Here is a 25,211-nt window from a genome sequence, read left to right as displayed (position 1 = left end):
GGGGGAGCGGTAGTGGCGACAACAGCGACCTCGGGGGGGAGGGGAAGGCAGGATAAATGCTCAGAAGGAGGAGGGGGCCTTGGAGCTGCGAGGGAGGGGAGGGACGGAGGGCCTTGGAGCTGGGAGGGGAGGGAATGGGGCCTTGGAGCTAGGGAGGGAGGGAAAGACTGGGGGCCTTGAAGCTGGCAGGGAAGGAGGGAGGATGCTGGACATAGGAGGTCAGAAGTAGGGGGGCCTTGGAGCTGGGAGGGATGTACAGAGGGGGGCCTTGCAGCTGGCTGGGAGGGACGGAGGGGGGGCCCATGGAGCTGGGAGGGAATCGGGCCTTGGAGCTGGGAGGGAGGGAAGGAGGAAGGGCGGGGAGCCGAGGGGAGGGAGGGAGGGAGTTATACATCAAAATAGAGCATACCAATACTTGCCCGTTTTAACGGGCTTAACGGCTAGTCTATAATAAAATATAATACTTATTAATAACCAGTGTGTTTTTTCTAGCAAAAAAGGTGCCGGTACTCAAATGCCAGGCTACCCTTCAGGGGTGGGGTGATCACTGAGGGACCCACCCTACAATAGCCAGGCCCCCCTGCAACCAGTCACAGAATCTATAACAAGGCAGAATTTGCATGTAGAGCATGAGCTCTTTCATTAAAATATGAGGACCACGGGTCAATTTTAGCACACAATGGATAAGGTGCCAGTACTCAGTACCCCCGAGTACCCCCTCAAAAAAGCCCTGTTAATAACCAAAATCAAAAGAACAATAATAGTATTTATAACGTTACTGTATTTGTTTATACCGGAATTGGCGAACGCCTTTCCGGTACTATGCAAGCCACATTGAGCCTGCAAATAGGTGGGGAAATGTGGGATACAAATGTAAGAAATAAAAATAAATAATAATTGTTTTAACTCTTACTCTTTGGTTGTTCTATATGCAGTTCAGATTCACTTACATCTGACCAAGGTGCTGCTTATGTCAGATGCCAACATTTGGCGCTTTTAAACACTGATGACTCTCACATCACTAAGTATTCAAATTCACAATACATTTTCAAAAAAAAAAGCTTTTATATTGTCTTACGTTCTTGACACATGTTAAAGACATTATAATTACAAAATATTTTTAATGCTGTAAACTGATTAAATTTAAGAGCAACACCATCTACTGTTTGTATATAAATACTTCCTTTACAGAAACGCTACACATGCTACCTCTTGATTCAAACCAACAGGCTGCATTGATTTAAGTCTGTATATCCAGTTAGCTTTTCCTCTCCTTCAGTCTTTGTATTCTTTTATTGATCATGTAATTAAACACTGAGGAAGCCGTGATATCGGTGAAATGGGTCCCGTTGGTTACAGCACAGCGGCTTTTAATATGCTGCTGTTTTAAACACAGATAACCGTTGGCTCTTTGGCTCCAATTAAGCAACTTTTAATGAGTGGCTTGGTTTTACACACTGAAACTATCAGTGTTTTGAATATATAGTACAGAATACACTACAGTGAATTTTATTTGTTGGATGCAGTGTTATTTTTAATTTTTTTTATTAAGAGGATATTTTCCAATAAAACATTTTGATATTTTCTCTGCAATTTTGAGAGACTACTGAACAAAGGTCAAGCTTAAAATAAGGCTACAAAGCACAATTAAAAAAAAAAATCACAATTAAAATACCATAATATGCAGACGTTTGCTATGCTTTGTCAATAGAAAAAAATAATGGCTGAACAATCACAGGAAAGGAGGAAGAGGGAAGATGGGAGTACAGGAAGAAGTAAGGCCAGCTAGGTGATCACCCACCATGGCTATATAGAATTTATGCTTAATGCATGAAATTTTGGTGCCTAACTTTAAGGGACCTTTCTTGAATTGACCCATACATGACTGCAGAGGAAAGGGGAGTGATCATGGGCTATTAGGGTGTCAACAGTAAACCAAATGCAATCAGGAGTAACCAAGATCTGTTTCAAGCCCAGGGATAAAGAAAATTCTTGAGCTGACCTCAAGAAACCTATTTCTCTAGGCTTGCTGTTGCTGGGCCCTGAGGTAACTGTTCCAGTTTAGCTTTATTCTCCCCACCCCCAGCCACAGTCTTAAATTCAATATTTACGGTTGTTATTTGAACAGATTTTGGCAAAGATAATCGGAGATTGTGGGAAGGTTGAATGGTGTGTTACTGTATATCTGTTAGTTCATTTCTATTCAGTGGGCTTCTCTGGCAGATAGTGAGATATCTGGTGATATATCCTCCCATGATGGAGTAAAATAACAAAGCATTTGTATCTCTTGATTGCAGCGATCCTAACTGGCAGAAGAAAGAAAATACGTATAATTAATGTTATTACTTCATTTCCTCTTGCTGAGCAAGATTTTATTTAAGAGGCGCATTTCTTTCCTTTAGTTTTGCAAAAACTAATTACATTAGAAGTTTTTTCCAGAATATAATAAAATATTACTTCAGAATGATTGAGACTAAAATGAAAGTAAAGTTACAGAAAAAGACACAGGGGATTAGAGGTGATGCTAAAAACCATCAACAGTATACTTTCAATACCACTCTGTATTTCTCATTCCGGAATTGGCGATCGTCATTACGGAACAATGTAAGCCACATTGAGCCTGCAAATAGGTGGGAAAATGTGGGATACAAATGCAACAAATAAATAAATACCATATGCGTAAATGTATAAATGCGTTAACTGAGGCTCTGCAGATTGCTGCCACAAACCTTTCCTGCCGTATCCCATCCTGGAGCAGAAACAGGAAGTACAAGATGTCAGGAGGAGGCGGGATGAGGCAGGAGAAGGACCTGCAGTGGTGGCGGCAGTTGGCAAAGAAACGCTCTGGTTTTGGAAGTGGGACAAGGCAGGAGAAGAATGACCTGCGGTGGCAGCGGCAGAGAAGCGCTCTGGTTTTCGGGTTTTGTTCTGGCACTTTCCAATTGCCAGCGCCCCACCACCACCACCACATTTACCAGGTTATGTCGGCCTTGCGAATGATGTAATTTGTTTCTTTTGGCGGTAACACACAGCTTTGACTGTGTGGCATGGTTGAGTTGTATATATCCTGCTTATAGATACCATATGCATAAATTGATTTCTGGTTCGAGTTCTATGACCCCTGAGGCAGGCAGTTTTTGCCGCCAAAACACTGGCCCATATTGGGTCTTCTACTTTGGTGCCTAATAAGCAGTTTCAACTTGAATTCTCCCAGCTTGAGAGTCGTGTCTCCCGCTGAGTTAATGAAAGCATCTACCAACCTGCATTGCCTGCTCTACTGCAGCCCTTGTGACTGCCACTCTTTCATAGTGAGGTGTGCTTTCCCTCCCACTGTTATCCAGCAACTTCCTTTTCCAAGCCCAAGGATTGTAGATAGATTTTGTATTTTATGTTATTTATGTAACATGTGATAATGAATCTGTATTTTATTTCTAGGCTGGTATCCCCTGTATGTCTTGCACCCTTTTTCCGATTACTGAGGCTGTGCATGGAGAAGCAACACAATGGAAACTTGGAGCAGATTGATGCCTTGTTAGGTCTGTGATGCATGTCCCAGGCTTGTGATGCATTTGTTTTCCTTCAGATCCCTCTCTCCTTTATGTTCAGATGTTGATAATATTCTATATGTAGCCTATATTTTTCTGCAGCTTATGGGCCTCCTGCATTACTAAATGCTTGATGTAATACAGTAGTATGTATTCTCCGAGGACAAGCAGGCCAATAATTCTTACATGTGGGTGATGTATCCCATGTCGATTGGATCGGAGCTTGAAAAATGTTTGTACAGCTTTGAGTGTGCACAGCGCTCCCACCACGCATGCATGAGTGCTTCCTGTCTGCCACAAAAGCATGGGACCACCAGATCTCTTTTTCCCATGGTGAGGAGAGGACACCATTTTTGGTACTCAAAAGTTTGGTTCGTGAAAATTTTTTCAGAGTGTATCTTTTGTGCCTTATCATTTTGCCTTATTTTCCCTTTTGGAAATTTTTTTTACCTTACCCTTACAGTTTTTTTTTTCTGTCCCCTTTTTAAATTTCTGTTCATTTTCCATGCTTGGTAGGCCACACTTAGACCTGAGCTTCACTTCAGTCGGGTTTGCCCCATTTCTTTTTGGTGCTTTTCCCTTTTTTTTTTTTATCCTAGGCATTGAGGTTTTTTTTTTTTGGGGGGGGGGGGGGGTTCCCGGCCAGGGCTGTTTTTCCTTCCATGTCATTGAAGGTTCCAAGTGGTTTGCTAGAAGACCATCTCTGGCAAAAAGACACCCATTCTTGGTGTCTTCAGTGTTTGGGGTCTGAACATACCCCTTCTAACTATGTTCTTTTCCTTTGTATAAAGAAAAGAACCCATTTGGCCAGAAAAGCTCATTGAAAAAAACCTTTTGGAGCCAGGTCCTAATCCTTAACATCGGTTTTGGTATCGGCGTTGGAAGTTGCATCGGCATTGGGTGCATCGGTCTACATGGCTGCTGGGCCTTAGACACTGGGAGTGGCCATGCATCAAGTGGGTCTCCACCTACCTCGATGCTGGTTGCTCTGTAGGCCCCCAGGAACCCTGCCAAAATCGGACCCGATCCCCAGGCGATGTGAGGATTCAACTACGTCCTTGTTGACACCAGGGAGTGTCGATGACCAACATCAGGGGAAGCCCAAGAAACATCAGCATTGAACGCCCTCGACTCATGGTGCCGGTAGCTCAGGGATACTGAGGAAACACTTGGTACCCAAGAAGTGTTGGCTCCCCCTCCATACAGGAGGTGCCAATTCAAGGGTCTCCACACCCTGGAAAGGCACCATTTGTAATTGATCAGCAGATAGCATTTTCTTCACTTATTCCCAGGCTGGGCTGAGGTTTTGAGGATCATGTCAAGGCTCATAATGGCAGCAGTGTAACCCACTTGAGATCAGCCTCCATTGAAGAAATTTGCAAGGCTGAAGTGTAGTCTTCAGTCCACACATTCACATCTCACTACTGCCTTGAGCAGGATACCCAGCGCAACAGTCAGTTTGGACAAACGGTACTACAGAATTTGTTTGTGGTCTAGAATCCAACTCCACCCCTCTAAGCCTGTTTCTTCTGTTCAGGCTGCACTTTTAAACCGTTTGTATGAAGTTTCAGGTTAATCTGTATTTGACCTCGCTGTTAAGAGGATCAGTTGACCACCGTTGTTATTTTTGATGATCCCACATGTGAGAATTATTGGTCTGCTTGTTGGAGAAATTGAAGATACTTATCTGTAGCAGGTATTCTCCCCTTGGAGTTGTCTGCTATTTCATTGTACTGGTGGTCCCATGCTCTTGCTGCAGGCGGGAATGCACTTGCTCATGAGTGATGGGAGAGCTTGTTGTTGAAGCTGTAGAAAGCTTTTTTTCAAGCTCCAAACCAGGCGACGCTGGACATGTCACCCACTTGTGAGAATATATAGCCTGCTGTCCTTCGAGAATACCTGGTATAGATAAGTATCTTTGCTTTACAACATTATCATGCACCAACGTGAAATATATAGGCCTATTTTCATAAAATGGACCTCCAACATAAAGCATGTGCTGTTGCATGATAGTGTATGTTACTGTATTAGGTTGTTCATTAAATGTATTTCCAAAATTTTCTATACCACTCTAGCTGACTAACAGAGTGGTGTACAGGCTAAAAACAAAGAAAGGAAAGGAACACCATTAAAATATAGGAAAGCGATGTAGACACACCAGAGGGTTTAGAGAAAGAACTCAAATAGAACATAGAAAGAGTAGATAATATACTAAAAAAAGAGTCAATTAATGATTAAAGATAGGAATAGAAGGGCAGGCAAAAGTAGGGAAAAGATGGTGTTGCTGGTGATTATCAAGTTAGCTGCTCTCTCCGAAAGCTTGTTGGAAAAGCCAGGTTTTTAATTCCACTTTAAATCTCTTTAAAGCATTGTTGCTGCATAAAGAGAGGGATAAACTGTTCCAAGTGTGTGGGGAGAGAAAAAAAAATGCTAATCTTAGACTAGGTAATACCAACCTATGGTGGGATGGTAAGGCAAGAAAGATAGGAACACCAGTCCAAAAAGCCTTGAAAGTAAGCAGTGCAACTGTATAAGTAATCTGTTGGGAAGCCAATGATATTTTTGTAACAATGGGGGAGTATGGTCTGAGCTGTGAGCCTTACATAATAACCTAATAGCTATGTTTTGTAATGTTTGCAATTTCTATAGTGTGGAGTTTGGAAGACCAGCATAAATAATGTCGCAATAATTAAGGATGAATTATGGGTGGTAAAAAAAAAAAAAAAGAAGACTATTAGACCCCCTTTTACTAAGGCACACTCATGTTTTTAGCGCGCGCTAAACGTTAGAGATGCCAATGCATTCCTGTGGGCGTCTCTAACATTTAGCACGCGCTAAAAACATGAACGCGCCTTAGTAAAAGACCCCCTTAGTGCACTAATTATTTAAATACCTTACAGTCATAATATGTGTTATTAGTCCCTTAAAGCTCATTAAACAGTAATAACACGCCTTATGTTACCGTAAGGCATGTTAATAATAGATACCATGGGATGCTTGGTAATGAGGTGCAAATGCATGCAAAACCTTATTACTATATAAATTGAATAATGCAGCTAAGAACATAATAGCCATATGGGGATGGAGGAGTGGTCCATCTAGCTCAGTAATCTGTTTTCAACAGTGGCCAAGCAAGGTCACAGGTACCTGGCAGAAACCCAATTAGTAGCAGCATTCCACGCTACCAATCCTGGGGCAAACAGTGGCTTCCCCCATGTCCATCTCAATGACAGACTATGGACCTTTCCTCCAGGAACTTGTCCAAACCTTTTTTTTTTAACAGAGATACACTAACCGCTGTTACCCCAAATCTCCAGAAGCGAGTTCCAGAGTTAAGTGAAAAACTGTTTTCTCCTATTTGTTTTAAAAGTATTTCCATATAGTTTTGTTGAGCATCCCCTGTTCTTTGTGCTTTTTGAAAGAGTGAAAAATTGATTCACTTTTACATGTTCTATCAGAATTTTGTAGACCTCAATCATATCCCCCCTCTGCTATCTCTTTTCCAAGCTGAAGAGTCCTAACCTCTTTAGCCTTTCCTCATATGGGAATCCAAAAAGAATCATTCAGAATCCAAAACAAATCCCTGATTGATAAACTGACCTGCATCCTGTTTTATAGACCGCCCGGTAACTGGTATGAAAGCCAGCCTATCTTCACGGATTTTATCTCAAACACTTGCGTAAACAACTCCAATACACTAATCTAATATAATAATTTGCTCTTGCAACGTTCCAATGTCTGTGGCTGCGTTCGTAACCATCTCCTAACGTCACTCTCCCACAGTAGAACCCTGCGTGCCTGACATCAGGAGATGGTACAATTCCAAGCCAGGAGGCGGGAACTGCGCGACCAAGCAAAACAAGACAGGGCTGAGACGTGGGAGCACGAAACGCGTTAGCCGCTACAGCACTCAAGCTTCTGCTCACGATTGCGACTGACAGCTGAACTGCTTTAGGCTGCCTTTGCTTTGGCTTCAATTTCAGCTGTTCCTCTGGTCCCGCCCTCATTTCCTGTTTCCGGAAGGGCGGGACTACAGGAACAGCTGAAACTGAAGCGAAACCAAAGGCACTCTGAAGCAGCATCCGCCTGTGCTCCCCTTTACTCTTGGCGGCGCAGCAGCAGCAGGTAAAAACTTAACAACAGGCAGCAGTAACGAAGGGGAGGGCCTGCAGCACACGTCCTGCTTGCAGTCCGAGGCCACAGAGACCAACAGTGGGTGCATGGGACGAGAGGGGGGGAGGGGTCCTGAGAACAGAGAGGTGGGGAGAGGAGATCCTGAGACTAGACAGGTGGGGGTTCTGAGACCAGAGAGATGGGGGTGGAGGGGGTCCTGAGACCAGAAAGGTGGGGGAGGAAGGGGGGGGGACAGGGGTCCTGAGGGGAGGGGGTAGACACTCACTCTCTGTCTCTCACATACACTCTCTGACACACTCTCTCTTTGTCACACACACACACACACACAGTCTATCTCTCTGTCTCTGTCTCACACACACTCTCACATAAACATACACACTGTCTCTGTCACACAAACACACACACACTCTGTCTCTCTCTGTCTCACTAATTCTCTCTCACACACACACTTTCTGTCACACACACACACTCTCTCTCTCACATATACACTCTCTCTCAAACATACACACTCCGAGGAAAACCTTTCTAGCGCCTGTTTCATTTGTGTCAGAAACAGGCCTTCTTAACTAGTATTATAATATAATATCCAATCTCAGATAGCCTAAAACTGCTTGGCATCATAATTGACCGCAATCTGACACTTGAAAGTCAAGTAAATTCCACTCAGTGCATGGAAACAAATCCACTCAGTGTGGAAACTTAAACGCATGAAACATTTCTTCCCACGAGACATATTTCGCAACCTAATACAATTTATGGTACTAAACCATTTAGATTACTGCAATGGAATCTATGCAGGTTGCAAAGAACAACTAACAAAGAAACTTCAGACCGCACAGAACACAGCAGCCAGTCTGATATTCGGAAAACCAAAATTTGAAAGTGCCAAGCCCCTTCGTGAAAAACTGCATTGACTTCCCACCAAGGAACGTATTGCCTTTAAGGTTTGCACTCTTGTCCACAGGATTATTTATGGTGAAGTTCCTGGATACATGTTGGACATCATAAAATTACCACCCAGAAACAGTACCAGCCTATCCCGAACTTATTTAAATCTGCATTATCCAGACTGCAATGGACTTAGATACAAATCAACTTCTGCATCCAGCTTTTCTTACATAAGTACACAACTGTGGAACGCTTTGCCCAAAAGCATGAGATCTATCCATAACCATCTTGACTTCAGGAAACTACTGAAAACCAACTTGTTTAAGAAGGCCTACCCCCCTGATCCAAATTAACTTCCTACTTCATGCGACACAACAAAATACTAGAGTTCTATAACTATCCTCTCTTTATTTCCTTGTTGTTTTATACTGATGTTTGTTACATGCTTTCTACTGTACTATGTATTTGTGTTATTGAACCAGAGTCTACCTCTACGGTATTGTGTAAGCCACTTTGAGCCTGCAACTAAGTGGGATAATGTGGGATATAAATGTGTTAAATAAATAAATAATACTAGGCGACATAAACCTTCACCTAGAAGATCCCAACTCAGCCAATGCACACGAATGCAAATACTTCCTACAGTCCTGGGATCTCACATGGCCTCACATTCAAGCTACCCACATCAAAGGTCACACACTGGACCTGTTATCACACAAACTGTCCACAGATCAAAACCTATCATTAACAGGTATCAAATGGTCAGGAGCACCTTGGACCGATCATTACAAACTGAACCTATCCTTAAATTGGCGAAGGAAGGACTCAAATCGTACATTAGAACAGACAACTTAGTTCGTGTTGTCCATTCGTTGTCATATATCTGTTGCCAGAGTATTTGTGGATCTGTTTGCCCTCTCGTAGTATGACTCCAGACACTACCTCAACCACTGGGAGGCTAGATGCGGAAGCGTACTAAATGAAATAGCACCCTTAAAAACAAGAATATCAAAAAGACAAAACTTGGTACCATGGATCAATGATGAACTAAAAAAATTCAAAACACAATCCAGAAAACTTGAACGAGCATGGAGAAAAACAAAAATACACTCAATGCATGGAAACAAATACACAGAAAATACAAATATGCAATTAGACAAACCAAAAGATCCTACTATAAGACTAAACTTGGACCGGATAACACAGATCTTAAGAAAATATTTCAACTCGTAAATAAGTTACTGGACACTACCCCAGTCACTACATCAAACACAGACATCCCATCCGCAGATGAACTGGCTGCCTACTTCAAGGACAAAATAACAAAACTGCGCAGCACTCTTCCTCATCACAACACTGACATCCTAAAACTTCTTCAATGATCTAGACCTGGTGGATACCCAGCCGACCGTATCTGGTTCACATTAAATCTACTCACCATTGAATCAGTTACACAAGCGACTCACAGATTTGCCAACACCCACTGCAAACTGGACACATGTCCCAGTCATCTACTCAAATTCGCCCCAAGCCAATTCATAGAAGACCTCACACTCTACCTAAATTTCATGCTACAACAAGGTCTCTTCCCCGAGGAATATGGTAACATATTACTTACCCCAATACCAAAAGACACTAAGAAAAAGACAAACGACCTCACCAACTACCGCCCAGTTGCGTCCATCCCTCTAGTAGTAAAATTGCTGGAGAGTTTGGTGACCAAACAGCTTACGGAATACCTGGACAAGCAGTCAATACTACATGACTCACAATCAGGATTCAGCTCCCACCATAGTACCGAAACTGTCCTAGTCACTCTCCTGGCCAAATTCAAACAGGAAATAGCCATAGGTAAAAGCATACTCCTCCTTCAATTCGACATGTCAAGCGCATTCGACATGGTTAACCATAATATACTACTAAGACTCCTCGGCCACTTTGGGATTATTGGAAACGTACACAATTGGATGAAGGGCTTTCTAACCACCAGAACATACCAAGTAAAATCAAATTTAAACATACAGTGGTGGAAATAAGTATTTGATCCCTTGCTGATTTTGTAAGTTTGCCCACTGACAAAGACATGAGCAGCCCATAATTGAAGGGTAGGTTATTGGTAACAGTGAGAGCTAGCACATCACAAATTAAATCCGTAAAATCACATTGTGGAAAGTATATGAATTTATTTGCATTCTGCAGAGGGAAATAAGTATTTGATCCCCCACCAACCAGTAAGAGATCTGGCCCCTACTGACCAGGTAGATGCTCCAAATCAACTCGTTACCTGCATGACAGACAGCTGTCGGCAATGGTCACCTGTATGAAAGACACCTGTCCACAGACTCAGTGAATCAGTCAGACTCTAACCTCTACAAAATGGCCAAGAGCAAGGAGCTGTCTAAGGATGTCAGGGACAAGATCATACACCTGCACAAGGCTGGAATGGGCTACAAAACCATCAGTAAGACGCTGGGCGAGAAGGAGACAACTGTTGGTGCCATAGTAAGAAAATGGAAGAAGTACAAAATGACTGTCAATCGACAAAGATCTGGGGCTCCACGCAAAATCTCACCTCGTGGGGTATCCTTGATCATGAGGAAGGTTAGAAATCAGCCTACAACTACAAGGGGGGAACTTGTTAATGATCTCAAGGCAGCTGGGACCACTGTCACCACGAAAACCATTGGTAACACATTACGACATAACGGATTGCAATCCTGCAGTGCCCGCAAGGTCCCCCTGCTCCGGAAGGCACATGTGACGGCCCGTCTGAAGTTTGCCAGTGAACACCTGGATGATGCCGAGAGTGATTGGGAGAAGGTGCTGTGGTCAGATGAGACAAAAATTGAGCTCTTTGGCATGAACTCAACTCGCCGTGTTTGGAGGAAGAGAAATGCTGCCTATGACCCAAAGAACACCGTCCCCACTGTCAAGCATGGAGGTGGAAATGTTATGTTTTGGGGGTGTTTCTCTGCTAAGGGCACAGGACTACTTCACCGCATCAATGGGAGAATGGATGGGGCCATGTACCGTACAATTCTGAGTGACAACCTCCTTCCCTCCGCCAGGGCCTTAAAAATGGGTCGTGGCTGGGTCTTCCAGCACGACAATGACCCAAAACATACAGCCAAGGCAACAAAGGAGTGGCTCAGGAAGAAGCACATTAGGGTCATGGAGTGGCCTAGCCAGTCACCAGACCTTAATCCCATTGAAAACTTATGGAGGGAGCTGAAGCTGCGAGTTGCCAAGCGACAGCCCAGAACTCTTAATGATTTAGAGATGATCTGCAAAGAGGAGTGGACCAAAATTCCTCCTGACATGTGTGCAAACCTCATCATCAACTACAGAAGACGTCTGACCGCTGTGCTTGCCAACAAGGGTTTTGCCACCAAGTATTAGGTCTTGTTTGCCAGAGGGATTAAATACTTATTTCCCTCTGCAGAATGCAAATAAATTCATATACTTTCCACAATGTGATTTTCCGGATTTAATTTGTGATGTGCTATCTCTCACTGTTACCAATAACCTACCCTTCAATTATGGGCTGCTCATGTCTTTGTCAGTGGGCAAACTTACAAAATCAGCAAGGGATCAAATACTTATTTCCACCACTGTATCACCACCGTGGAAAGCAGCCTGTGGAGTACCCCAAGGATCACCATTATCACCAATACTTTTCAACATGATGATGATCCCATTGGCAAAGTCCTTATCCAAACGAGGCCTTAACCCATTCATCTATGCAGATGATGTTACAATCTACATTCCCTTCAGACATGACCTGACTGAAATAACCAATGAAATAAATGATGGCCTGAACATCATGAACTCCTGGGCAAACTCATTCCAACTGAAACTGAACACTGAAAAAAGTCACTGCCTTATCTTCTCAACATAACAACTTCAAACCCACAACCTTACCACACCCCAGGACACACACTCCCTATTTCAGATAGCCTAAAACTACTGGGAGTAACTATCGACCGCAATCTCACTCTCGAGAGCCAAGTAAAAACCATAATAAAGAAAATGTTTTACTCATTGTGGAAACTCAAACGAATAAAACCTTTATTCCCGAGGGATACCTTTCGTAAACTAATACATTTAATAGTCCTAAGCCATGCAGACTACTGCAATGGAATCTATGCGGGATGCAAAGAACAACTCACAAAAAAAATCCAGATTGCCCAAAATATAGCAGCCAGACTGATATATGGTAAAACACAATTCGAAAGCGCCAAACCCCTTCGAGAAAAGCTGCACTGGCTCCCAATCAAAGAATGGATCATCTTCAAAATCTGCACTTTAGTCCACAAAATCATTTACGGCATAGTCCCAGGATACATGACAGACCTCATTGATCTACCAACTAGAAACAGACTCGGATCAGCACCTAAACCTACATTACCCAAACTGTAAAGGGCTAAAATACAAAACAACTCACAAAAAGGAATTACAACTAGGGGAATTGCAACTTAAAACACTCGTTAATGAACAAAATCACAGTTAGATACATCAAATAAAATCGTCATAGTTAATACTAAACAAATACGTTTTAAGAGCTTTCCGGAAAAGAAAGTAAGATTTAATTTGCAATTTGCCTAACACTGAGAGGTAACAAGTTCCACACTTTAGCACCCTGATTCTTCCTCGAAACATTCTTCCCTGAAGGAAAATTCAATTTCAGACACTTAATAGTTCGTGGTGTAGAAAAGATCTTAGGCAGACGCAAGCAATGTACTAACTGATCAGGAGAAGTACCATAGAATGATGTAAAAATTAAACATGCAATTTATATTTTATCTTTGATCTTATAGGCAACCAATACAATCTTTTCAACAAGAGAGACGGACTCTCATATTTCTTCTTGTGAAAAATCAGTCTAGCTAATGTGATTTGCTTAACAATTTATCAGTAACTCCACCATAAACAGCATTGCAGTAGCCCAGGTATGGAAGAAGAAGTGACGCAGCAAGAGTTCTGAAACTGCTAGGACTGAACATTAACTGTCTCAACCTGAAAAATAATTTTCTTGACAATTCAAACCCAAGTTTAGAATCAATAATAATTCCAAGTATCTTTAAGCTGTTTTCAGTCTTCATACTCTCACCAGTTCTCAGTTTAAGTTGTTTTACGGGTATAGACTTCAGTTTGTATGTTCAGTCTGTTGGTGGAGGCTTTGAGGTTTAGAATCAAGCTCTATTTTCCCCAAACTGCCTTAAAATAATAATAATCATAATCTTATATAATAATTTGCATCTCCAACGTTCCATGTCTGGCTGCCTGGGTTCGTAACATCTCCTGTCGTCAGCCAGCCTCCAGTGTTCCTTTCCCCCTCACTGTCCCGCACTCGCGTCAAGACGTAATGACGTCAGAGGGCGGAACAGTGAGCGGGAAGGGAACACTGGAGGCAAGCTGATGTCAGGAGGGATGTTACGAACGGAACGGAAGCCAGCACCAGCCAGCCAGAGAACGTTCAGGTACAAATCGAGGGGAGGAGTGAATCATGGGACATCGAGGGGAGGGAGGAAGGGGAGGGCAGAGGAGAATTGATGGACATGGATTGGATGGGAGGACAGTAGAGGAGAGAATCGCGGGACGGGGAGGGACGAATCGCTGGACATGGAGGGGAAGGCAGGGGAGAGAGAAAAAAAAAAGCTTACATGATGACATCCTTCCTAGGGCTCGTTTCATTGTTGAGGAAACGGGCATGGTTCCACTAGTCATAATAATAAAAAGACAAAATGAAAAATGTCTGTCCTTTGCTAGTATGTTTTCTACATTCTCTTTTTTTGTGTTAAAGGCAACCTGCAGCTAGGGACACTAGAGGACTCTCTGCGCTGCTTGTCCTTGCAGAAAACTAAATTACTTATCTGTAGCTGGTGTTCTCTGTAGACAGCAAGATAGAAGTATCTTAAGTACATAAGTATTGCCACACTGGGACAGACCAAAGGTCCATCAAGCCCAGTATCCTGTTTACAACAGTGGCCAATTCAGGTCTCAAATACCTGGCAAAATCCCAGAGAAGTTCAATACATTTTATGATGCTTATCCCAGAAATAAGCAATGGATTTTCCCAAGTCAATTTAATAATGGTCTATGGACTTTTCCTTTAGGAGGCCGTCCAGACCCTTTTTAAACCCCACTAAGCTAACCTCCTTTACCACATTCTCTGGCAACGAATTCCAGAGTTTAATTACACGTTGAGTGAAGAAAACGTTTCTTCAATTCGTATTAAATTTACTACTTTGTAGCTTCATCGCATGCCCCCTAGTCCTAGTATTTTTGGAAAGAGTTAATAAACGATTCACGTCTACCTGTTCCACTCCACTCATTATTATATAGACCTCTATCATATCTCCCCTCAGCTGTCTCTTCTCCAACCTGATGAGCCCTAGACGTCCCATCCCCTTTTTCATTTTCATCGCCCTTCTCTGTACCTTTTCTAATTCCACTATATCTTTTTTGAGATGCGATGACCAGAATTGAACACAATATTCGAGATGCAATCGCACCATGGACAGATACAAAGGCATTATAACATCCTCACTTTTGTTTTCGATTCCTTTTCTAATAATACCTAACATTCTATTTGCTTTCTTAGCTGCCGCAGCACACTGAGAAAGTTTCAATGCATCACCAATGACAACACTTAGATCCCTTGCTTGGTCTGTGACTCCTAACCTTGCATTACGTAGCTATAGTTTGGGTTCCTCTTCCCCATATGCATCACTTTGCACTTGCTCACATTAAACGTCATCTGCCATTTAGACGCCCAGTCTTCCAGTCTCATAGGGTAATTTTTTACAATCCTCTCGTGATTTAACAACTTTGCATAACTTTGTGTCGCCAGCAAATTTAATTACCTCACTAGTTACTCCCATCTCTAAATCATTTATAAATATGTTAAAAAGCAGCAGTCCCAGCACAGACCCTTCTTATCTCTCCCAGCGTACCTTTAGTGTATACTCTAGTGCAGGGGTAGGCATCTCTGGTGCTCGAGAGCCGCAGGCAGGTCAGATTTTCAGGATATCCACAATGAATATGCAGGAGATAGATTTGCAAGCACTGCCTCCGTGGTATGCAAATCTATCTCCTGCATATTCATTGTGAAAACCTGACCTGCCTGCGGTTCTCGAGGACCGGAGTTGCCTACCCCTGCTCTAGTAAATCCTCTACTTCTATTCCACTGTCAGTTGGTGTACCTCAGGGATCTGTCCTGGGACCTCTTCTTTTCTCCATCTATACTTCTTCCCTTGGTACTCTGATCTCATCCCATGGTTTTCAATATCATCTTTACACTGATGACTCCCAGATCTACCTCTCCACACCAGAAATCTCAGCCGAAATCCAGGCCAAAGTATTAGCCTGCCTGTCTGACATTGCTGCATGGATGTCTCAGCGCCATCTGAAACTAATCATGACCAAGACTGAGCTTCTCATCTTTCCCCCTAAACCAACCTCTCCTCTTCCCCTATTCTCTATTTCTGTGGATAACAATCTCATCCTTCCTTTCTCATCTTGGACTCCTCCCTCTCCTTCTCTGCACATATTCAGCAGACTGCTAAAACCTGTCGTTTTTTTCTCTATAATATCAGCAAAATTCGCCCTTTCCTTTCTGAGCACACTACCAGAACCCTCATCCACACTCTCATCACCTCTCGCTTAGACTATTGCAACTTGCTTCTCACAGGTCTCCCACTTAGCCATCTCTCTCCTCTTCAATCTGTTCAAAATTCTGCTGCACGACTAATATTCCGCCAGGGTCGTTATGCTCATATTAGCCCTCTCCTCAAGTCACTTCACTGGCTTTTCTATCCGTTTCCGCATACAGTTCAAACTCCTCTTATTAACCTAAAAGTGCATTCACTCTGCAGCTCCTCAGTATCTCTCCACTCTCATCTCTCACTACATTCCTCCCCGGGAACTCCGTTCACTGGGTAAATCTCTGTCACGATCTCGGATACTAGAGGTATGTGAGCCCTTGGGCTACTGCCTTTGAGCGGCAGCAGCAGGCAAAAAACCCCGACCAGGACTGGGCTAACACAACAGACAGGACAGAAGCTGCAAAGCAGGAACACACAGGGCTAGAACTCCACTGGACTGGAACTCCACTTCACCTATACCTAGTCGCCATCCCCCAGGAGTTGAGCTCCTGGGTTCTGGCGGCCGGCAGGACTTACCGGAGACAGGAACACAGGGACTGGGACTCTAAAACAAGCTTGCCAACAAGGACCAGGAAACAGGACTGAGGGGACTTCCTCAGACAAAGCAATACTACACAAGCTTGCACTAAACAGGGACTCAAGGAAAGTCAGAGGGGACTAGAGAACACAAAGCAGGCAAGGCAGACAGACACCAGAGGGAACAGGACTAGGCAGACAAAAAAAACCAGAACAAGGCTGAAAGTGCTCCTAAGCACTACAAGGGAAACCAACAAAACAGAAATTGCACCTAAGCACTAAAAGGGAAAGCAGGGGAGCCAACAGGGAAAAGCAAAAAGTGTTCCTAAGCACTAAAAGGAGAAGCCAACAAAGCAGAAAGTGCTCCTCAACACTAAGCACTAACCGTGACCTTCAGCGTTTGCAAAGGCCCTGAATGGAAAAACACCACTTCCTTATCAAGGCCCTGACTGATGATGTCACCACTCCGGGACACAGGCAACAAGCACCCTGAAGCACAGAGAAGCTTAACCCACACAGATGCAGCACAGTGGAGCAATCAGAGCCACACTGGAAGCAGCCAGCACACAGAGACAGAGCTAACTCTAGCAACACAGACAGAAGCCAGCAAAGAAGCTGACCACCAGAAATAAGGTAAGTTTGAGAGGGGTCCTGACCATAATCTTAACAATCTCTCTTAACTTCACCCTTCTCCTCCATTGCTAACTCCAGACTCCGTTCTTTTTATCTTGCTGCACCATATGCCTGGAATAGACTTCCTGAGCTGGTAAGTCAAGCTCCATCTCTGGCAGTCTTCAAATCTAAGCTAGAGAGGTGTGGTAGCCGTGTTAGTCCACTCTTAAAGGGTATCAATAGAAATCAAACAAAATAAAACATGGAAAAGAAAATAAGATCCTTTTTTATTGGGCATAACTTAATACATTTCATGATTAGCTTTCGAAGGTTGCCCTTCTTCGTCAGATCAGAAATGTATTAAGTTATGTCCAATAAAAAAGGTATCCTTATTTTCTTTTCCATGTTTTATTTTGTTTGATTTCTATTGATAACCAAATCTAAGCTAAAAGCCCACTTTTTAAAAAATATTTTTATTAAAGGTTTTTTCAAAACATATAACATAAAAGTAAACACAAAGTCAAACAATACCAACAATCCATGGTAAAGAAGAGTAAATAAAAGATCAGAACAACATTATCATCGTTCCATGGCAATACCTTTAGGCAAATAGCATGGATACATAAGGTCAATTAGTGCTATGGGGTTCCTGACAAAATAAGTCTAAGCGAGCCCAAGTCTTTAAGACAGACTTAACTCTACGATGTTTATGAGCCAGAATTGTTTCATATTTTCTTATCACACAGACGTAACTCCACCATTCATTATAATTTAGATTCACATTATTTTTCCAAGTTGAAACAATTAAGTGCAAAGCAACAGCTAACAGTATATTGAACAATTTCTTATCTGAATCTAAAAGAGAGATATTAGGATAAGAGGCTCGCAAAATCACAACCTAAGAGATTGCTGTAGACACAGGCAAGTGAAAAATAAGACACATTTTTGCCCAAATAAGTCGCCAGTATGCTCTGATGTTTTTATAGAAAAAGACCATGTGCTAAGGATCCATCTTTTTCCTGACAAGACCAGCATTTGAAGTTGACACTCTTAGTGATCCTTGCTACTCGGGCAGAGGTCCAGTAGGCTCTGTGGAATATAAAATATGAGGATTGGGATATCGCTGCTGAGTTAGTGGGACGCATGGAGCTAACCCAAAAGGTGTACCAATCAAATTCAGATGCATCTAAAATCCTTTTCCCAAGACAGCTTTAGTGGAGCAACAGTGTCAACATATAAATCCTGAAGTTTTTTATTTAGTAGAGATGCCTTCTGACCACCTGATGCAATGTTGCAGCAGAAGGAGATAAAATCTGAAGGAGTTGTTATAAGAGAATTGTAGACTTGAAAAGTCGAAATATATTTAGATTTGTCTTTCCATGTGTGAGAATCTATTAATGAGACATTATATAATGCAAATAAAGCATCAGGTGATGACAGATTACCAGCAAATATAGTTGAGATAACAACCATATACCCTTTCCTTTCCATTTCGCTTGTTGAGACTGCAGGAGAACAGATTTATACCAAAGAGAGACATCTTCCAGTGAGATAGTGCTAATTCCAAGACCAGCTCTTAAACGTGCGGATAGTAGAAGCAGAGGCTTTTAACAGCCTAAGGCGTTTTGTGTATGGATACAAATCTGTATATGGGAGAAGATATAAAGGGCAAGGGTGCACCAGGGCGGCCTCAAAAATCTGCCACCTGGGCGTGAGATGAGAGAATTCCCTTTGGAACCACATTAAAGATTGTGCAAGTCGAAAGGCCATGTGATATTGTTTGAAATCAGAGACATTAAGACCTCCCAAATGTTTTGGTAGCTTAAGTTTTTTGAGTGCAATGCGAGGAGGTTTTTGTCTCCAAAGAAACTTTTTTTTTATTTATCTTTTTACTTAATTACATTCCCATTTATCACGTAAATGTAAGGAAAAACAGAAATTAATATAAGGAAAAAGAAAAAACATTTTCTCTCAACAATATATATAATTGTCCACAATTGGGGGATCCAAGATCAGGAAAACAATCTCAAAGAAAATAAGAAAAACACCAAGTGGTTAATCTTACAAATTCATATTTTCTGAGGGAGGAAGGTTAATCGGTAATTGCAGCCGGTACAGTGGTAACTAAAGGAAGTTGCTGCAGAGGATTCTTCATCTGTTCTTTTAACTCCACAAACTCTTGTAATTTCTTGGGTTCAACAAATAAGTAATAAGGAAATAAAACACTTACAAGGGAATCGCTCTAGGAAGGTCCCCCCTAGGACAATGATTCTTGGCTTAAAAGCCAAGAGTTCACACCTCCTAGTCTGCGATTCCCTTGATATATCAGGAAATATATTTATCTTTGAACCCAAAAAACTATCAGCCATGTATCGGAAATACAATTTCAAAACATTGTTCCTATCTAAATCAAAGGCAAAAGTCACTAGTAATATAACTCTATATATAGGGTATTTTAGGAAGATTTATCATTCTCAAGTTATTTTTCCTTAATTGGTTCTCCAGAAGTTCCACTTTTTTACAAGAAACATGGCTGTCCTTCATTACCAGATTAATTGATTTCCGTAATCAAAGTCTCTATTTTTATATCTTGGACTTCCACTTTGTTAGATAAGTATTGATATAATCACATATTTATTCCTGAAAAATTTTTGACATCTGAAGAAGAGAATTATTCACACTCTGCAGCACTTCCCATAATGCGTCCATTATGACATTTTTTGGCTTCACAGGTCCAATTTCTCCACAGAAACCGCTCCAGATATCTTCGGGGAAGGGGGGGAAGAGCTCACTCTCCAATCCCCCAGTTGGTTTATTATCCGGAGTCAATGCTGCGCCAGGACCTCCTCGGATCGCGTGAGAATCCTAACCCACTTCGGGCGTTTCCACTGTCGACCTCCATAGCGAAGCGTTACTGTTTCCGGGTTTTGGAGAGGTCATGCCAACAGGGGGACTCAAAGTCACTCCCTCTCCACTGAGATTCAGCGAAAAAGCCTTGCTGTTCCCCAAAGCAGGAACTGATATTCCCGACGTTATGACCCCGAATCTCTCCAAAGTAGACTGAGAAGTGGTGGGAACCCCAGCCGTGTTCGAGGAGGACAACACCACGGCTTTGCCTTTTTTCTTCCCCATTCTCTGGGGAGCGCGCCTACTTCTTCAGGTATTCTGGTGTAAAACAGGAACTCAACTATCGTACGTCCTCCCTCGACGCCATCTTGGATCCTCCAGTTTGGGACACTCTTTGTCTGGTTTCTCTTCAGAGGCCTGTCTGATATGGGTAACCCTTCAGCATAGCCCTCTAAGTCATTGAAACACGAAAGCCCCTTCGGAGGGGGTCTCCAAAGAAACTTAATTAATAAGGAGTCAATCTTGTTATGGAGTGAATTTGGGAAAGAGAGGGGGGGTCATACTGAAAATGTAATTTAACTTTGGAGCTAGAACCATCCTAATAACCTCTATCCTTCCCCACCACATTAAATAAAGCGAAGACCATAAATTTAAAATTGAAGCGGTTAAATTTAAGATTTGGTCTTTAATAAGAGACATAATCTGATCCACTGATTTTGAATACCATACTCCTAGATATTTAATTTTATTAGGTTCCCAGGAAAATGGGTATTGAAATATCTGATATCTATGTACTAATGATTTTAGCAGCATTATGGCTGATTTAGACCAGTTTATTTTATAACCAGACAGAGAGGAAAAAGAATTGATTACATCCAATATACTGGGAAGAGAATTTGGTGTATATAGTAATATATCATCAGCATAGATGGAAAGTTTAAACATCTCCCCTCCTACAGATACACCAGAAATATTTGAATTAGCCCTAATAGCTATAGCTAATGGTTCTAAAGCAATATTGAAAAGGAGAGAAGATAATGGACAGCCTTGTTTAGTGCCTCTTCTAAGGGGAAAAAGTTGAGAATTATTACCATTCACTGAGAGTGAAGCTATCGGATTAGTATATAAAACTTTTATCATTTTAATAAAGGATGGGCTAAAATTAAACCAAGCCAAAGTATGAAACAAGTAAGACCATTCAATTCTATCAAAGGCTTTCTCGGCGTCAAGTGATACCGCTATAAACGGTTCACAAGAGCCCTCAACATGTGCTAGAATATTCCAAAGAAGTCTAGAGTTGTCACTAGCTAATCTAGCTACCATAAACCCGTTTTGATCTCTATGAATTATATCTGGAACGATATATTGAAGACGTAGAGCCAAAGTTTTTGCATAAATTTTGTTATCTATGTTAATCAAAGAAATACGTCTATAATTCTCAACTTTAGATGGGTCTCTGTCTGGTTTGGGTATAACAATAATCGTTGATTGGTAGAAGGAGCCAGTTTGACCCTCATGTACTGAGAGAGTTATATATGATATGCAACTTGGGCGCCAGAAGATCTTCAAACGTCTGATAGAATTCTACAGTGAAACCATCATTTCCTGTGATTTACCTTTAGAAAGAGAATGAATAGCTTCCAATATCTCCTTATGGGAGAAGGGTTGTTCTAAAGTGTGATTTTAAGATATGTCTATTAAGGCCCTATCAAGATGGTTCCCAAAGTCCCCAAAGGGCTCTGTAGAAAATTGAACTTCAGAGTCATATAATTTGTTGTAGTATAATTGGAATTGCTGGGCAATAGCTTCATCAGAGGTATGTATGACCTCCGCAGAGGCAACAATTTTCGAGATCCTATTCCTACTGCTTTTAGTTTTAAGGTATTGTGCAAGAAGGTGGCTTGCTTTATTACTCTCAGCGTATAATGTTGATTTATGAGTATGAATTAGTTCCAGCGCCTCTTTAGAGAGAGTTGTATTAAAATCATATTTTAATTTCTGTAAACGCAAAAGAGTCATCGGATCATTATCTACAATGAACTTATTTTCCAATATTTTAATTTTGGTATTTTTATCCAACAATTCTCTTCTATGTCTACGATTTTCCATGGCAGAATAACTAATTATGTGTCCTCTAATAGTAGCCTTAAAAGCATCCCACCACGAGAGCTTTATTTTCCTCTAGGTCCAGGAGGTTAAAATGAAAAAATTCATCCATTTTGGATTTAATAAATTGAATAAAGTTGACATCTTGCAACAGCATAGAATTAAACCTCCAAGGCGGTTTACTCTGGTCGTGTAATATATCATGTAAACTAAGAGATACAGGTGAGTGATCTGAGATAACTTCACTAAGTATTTCTGCAGCTCCTCAGTACCTCTCCACTCTCATCTCTCCCTACATTCCTCCCCGGGAACTTCGTTCACTGGGTAAATCTCTATTTGCACCCTTCTCCTCCACTGCTAACTCCAGACTCCGTTCCTTTATCTTGCTGCACCATATGCCTGGAATAGACTTCCTGAGCCGGTACATCAAGCTCCATCTCTGGCCGTCTTCAAATCTAAGCTAAAAGCCCACCTTTTTGATGCAGCTTTTAACTCTTAACCCTTATTCACTTGTTCAGAACCCTTATTTTATCATCCTCACTTTAATATTCCATTATCTCTTGTTTCTCCTGTTTGTCTGTCCTAATTAGATTATAAGCTCTATTGAGCAGGGACTGTCTCTTCATGTTCAAGTGTACAGTGCTGCGTACGTCTAGTAGCGCTTTAGAAATAAGTAGTAGTAGTAGTACAGACCCCTGAGGAACCCCACTATCTACCCTACTCCATTGAGAATACTGACCATTCTCCGAGGACAAGCAGGCTGCTTGCTCTCACATGTGGGTGACGTCCAACGGCAGCCCCAGATCGGAGATCTTCCTAGCAACAAATGTTTGCTAGCCCTTGCGACCGTCTTCCCGCCCACACGAGAGTGTGTTCCTCAGTCTTCTTTTTTCCGTGGCTCAAGACGGCTGTTTACGGTCGTTCTGTGTCTCAAGGAGACCCCTCACGCGTTTTTCGCCGCTTTTTTTTCCGTTCGTGTTCTTGTTAAAACTTTTCCTCTATTTCTTACTTTTGTCCCATTAAGTTTTTTTTCGTTGTCGGAAGCGGCCTTTTCGGCCACCCGTACGGGTTTTTCCCTGTTTTTGGTGCTCTCTTTTTGATATCATTGCGAATTTTGATATCGCCGGCATGATTTTTCCGCCCATGTCATCAAAGCCTGCCAGCGGCTTCAAGAAGTGCACGCGGTGCATCCAGATGATTTCGCTCACTGATAGGCACATTTCGTGTCTTCAGTGTTTGGGGGCTGGTCATCGTCCCCAAGCCTGCACTCTCTGTCTTCTGTTAAAGAAGAGGAACCAGGCAGCGAGATTGGCTCAGTGGAACCTTTTGTTCGGAGCCTCGTCCGGTACTTCGATGCCCGCGGTACCGAGGTCATCGGAGGTATCGATGTCGTCGGACGGTGCATCGTCATCAGAAGCGCAGGTGAGGGCTGTCCATTCCCCTGCTGGTAGCAGTGAGCCCTCGAGTACGTTTCCGCCTGCCTCGAGGGCTCCTGCGGTACAGACCCCCCAGGATCGACCTGTTTCGGACCCAGCCCCGAGGAGGCATTTGGATTCAACGACCTCCTCTTCGGTACCGGGAGGTGAAGTGCTTCGTGCGAAGGCAAAGAAGCATCGTCATTAGTCTCCTTCCCGTCACGGTACCGAGAGCTCCGGGACACCGAAGGATTCGGCACCCGCTAAGCGTCGACGCTGGGAGGACCGCTCGCCCTCCATACAAGAGGTGTTGATGCGCTCTGCTCCGGACAGCCCGGTACCGCCTCCGCGCCCTAGGCAGATTCTGAGCTCGTCGCTGGTACTGGCCCCACTGCCTTCCTCGACAGCTGTTCTGAATGAGAGCATCCATTCCATCCTTCCAGGGATCCTGGAAGAGCTGCTACGCCTGTCCGCTCCGGTACCGGGGGTGCTTGCGCCGCCGGTGCCGTTGAGAGAGGCGGCGGCTGGCTCCTCGTTCGTGGTGAGGTCTCCGGTCCCGGTACCACTTGCGATACCTGCCGCCGCGGCCTCCCAGGCTGACTCCCCGACAACACCTATGGAGGGAGCTTCACTGCCGCCGGTGCAGGAGTCTTCCTCTTGGCGTACCCACCATGACCAGGTTTCCACGGAGTCAAGACGGGCCCGGCTTCGGACTGAAGTTCACGGGCTGGTGTCCAATACCGATGGTGAGGCCTCGTGGGAAGCAGAGGAGGACATGAGATATTTCTCTGACGAGGAGTCTTGTGGTCTCCCCTCTGATCCTACTCCCTCTCCTGAAAGGCAGCTTTCTCCTCCCGAGAGTCTGTCTTTCGCGGCCTTTCTCCGGGAAATGTCTACGGCCATTCCCTTCCCTGTGGTTACGGAGGATGAGCCAAGGGCCGAAATGTTTGAGCTTTTGGACTATCCTTCACCACCTAAGGAATCGTCCACTGTACCCATGCACCATGTCCTCAAACAGACATTGCTGGCGAACTGGGCGAAGCCATTATCTAATCCCCACATTCCCAAGAAAATAGAATCCCAGTATCGGATCGATGGGGATCCAGAGTTAATGTGGACTCAGTTGCCTCATGACGCTGGTGTGGTGGATCTGGCCCTTAAGAAGGTCAAGAGTTCTAGAGAGTACGCTTCGGCGCCCCCGGGCCGAGACTCTAGAACCTTGGATTCTTTTGGGTGGAAGGCCTACCATTCTGCAATGCTCATTTCCAAAATCCAGTCATACCAGCTCTATACAAGCATTCATATGCGGAACAATGTGCGGCAGTTGGCGGACTTGGTGGAGAAGCTCCCTTCTGAGCAGGCCAAGCCTTTTCAGCAGGTGGTCAGGCAGCTGAAGGCATGTCGTAAATTCCTGGCCAGGGGTGTTTACGATTCTTTTCATGTCGCGTCCAGGGCTGCTGCTCAAGGTGTGGTGATGCGTA

The 25,211-nt window shown here is 43.1% G+C and overlaps 1 protein-coding gene across 3 annotated transcripts in view; it reads left to right on the top strand.

Annotated features, from left to right (window-relative positions):
- The window catches only part of FANCD2 (FA complementation group D2), a 763,224-nt gene that overhangs the window by 420,790 nt on the left and 317,223 nt on the right, over positions 1-25,211 (top strand). For all 3 annotated transcript variants that reach the window (XM_030205444.1, XM_030205445.1, XM_030205443.1), the window contains one exon: positions 3,436-3,536. In XM_030205444.1, coding sequence (XP_030061304.1) covers positions 3,436-3,536 — 101 coding nt within the window. The remainder of the gene's footprint in view (positions 1-3,435; positions 3,537-25,211) is intronic.

The sequence above is a fragment of the Microcaecilia unicolor genome, chromosome 6 (assembly GCF_901765095.1).
Source record: "Microcaecilia unicolor chromosome 6, aMicUni1.1, whole genome shotgun sequence".
In the NCBI taxonomy this organism is placed as follows: domain Eukaryota; kingdom Metazoa; phylum Chordata; class Amphibia; order Gymnophiona; family Siphonopidae; genus Microcaecilia; species Microcaecilia unicolor.
This window is presented reverse-complemented; position numbering and strand designations above follow the sequence as displayed.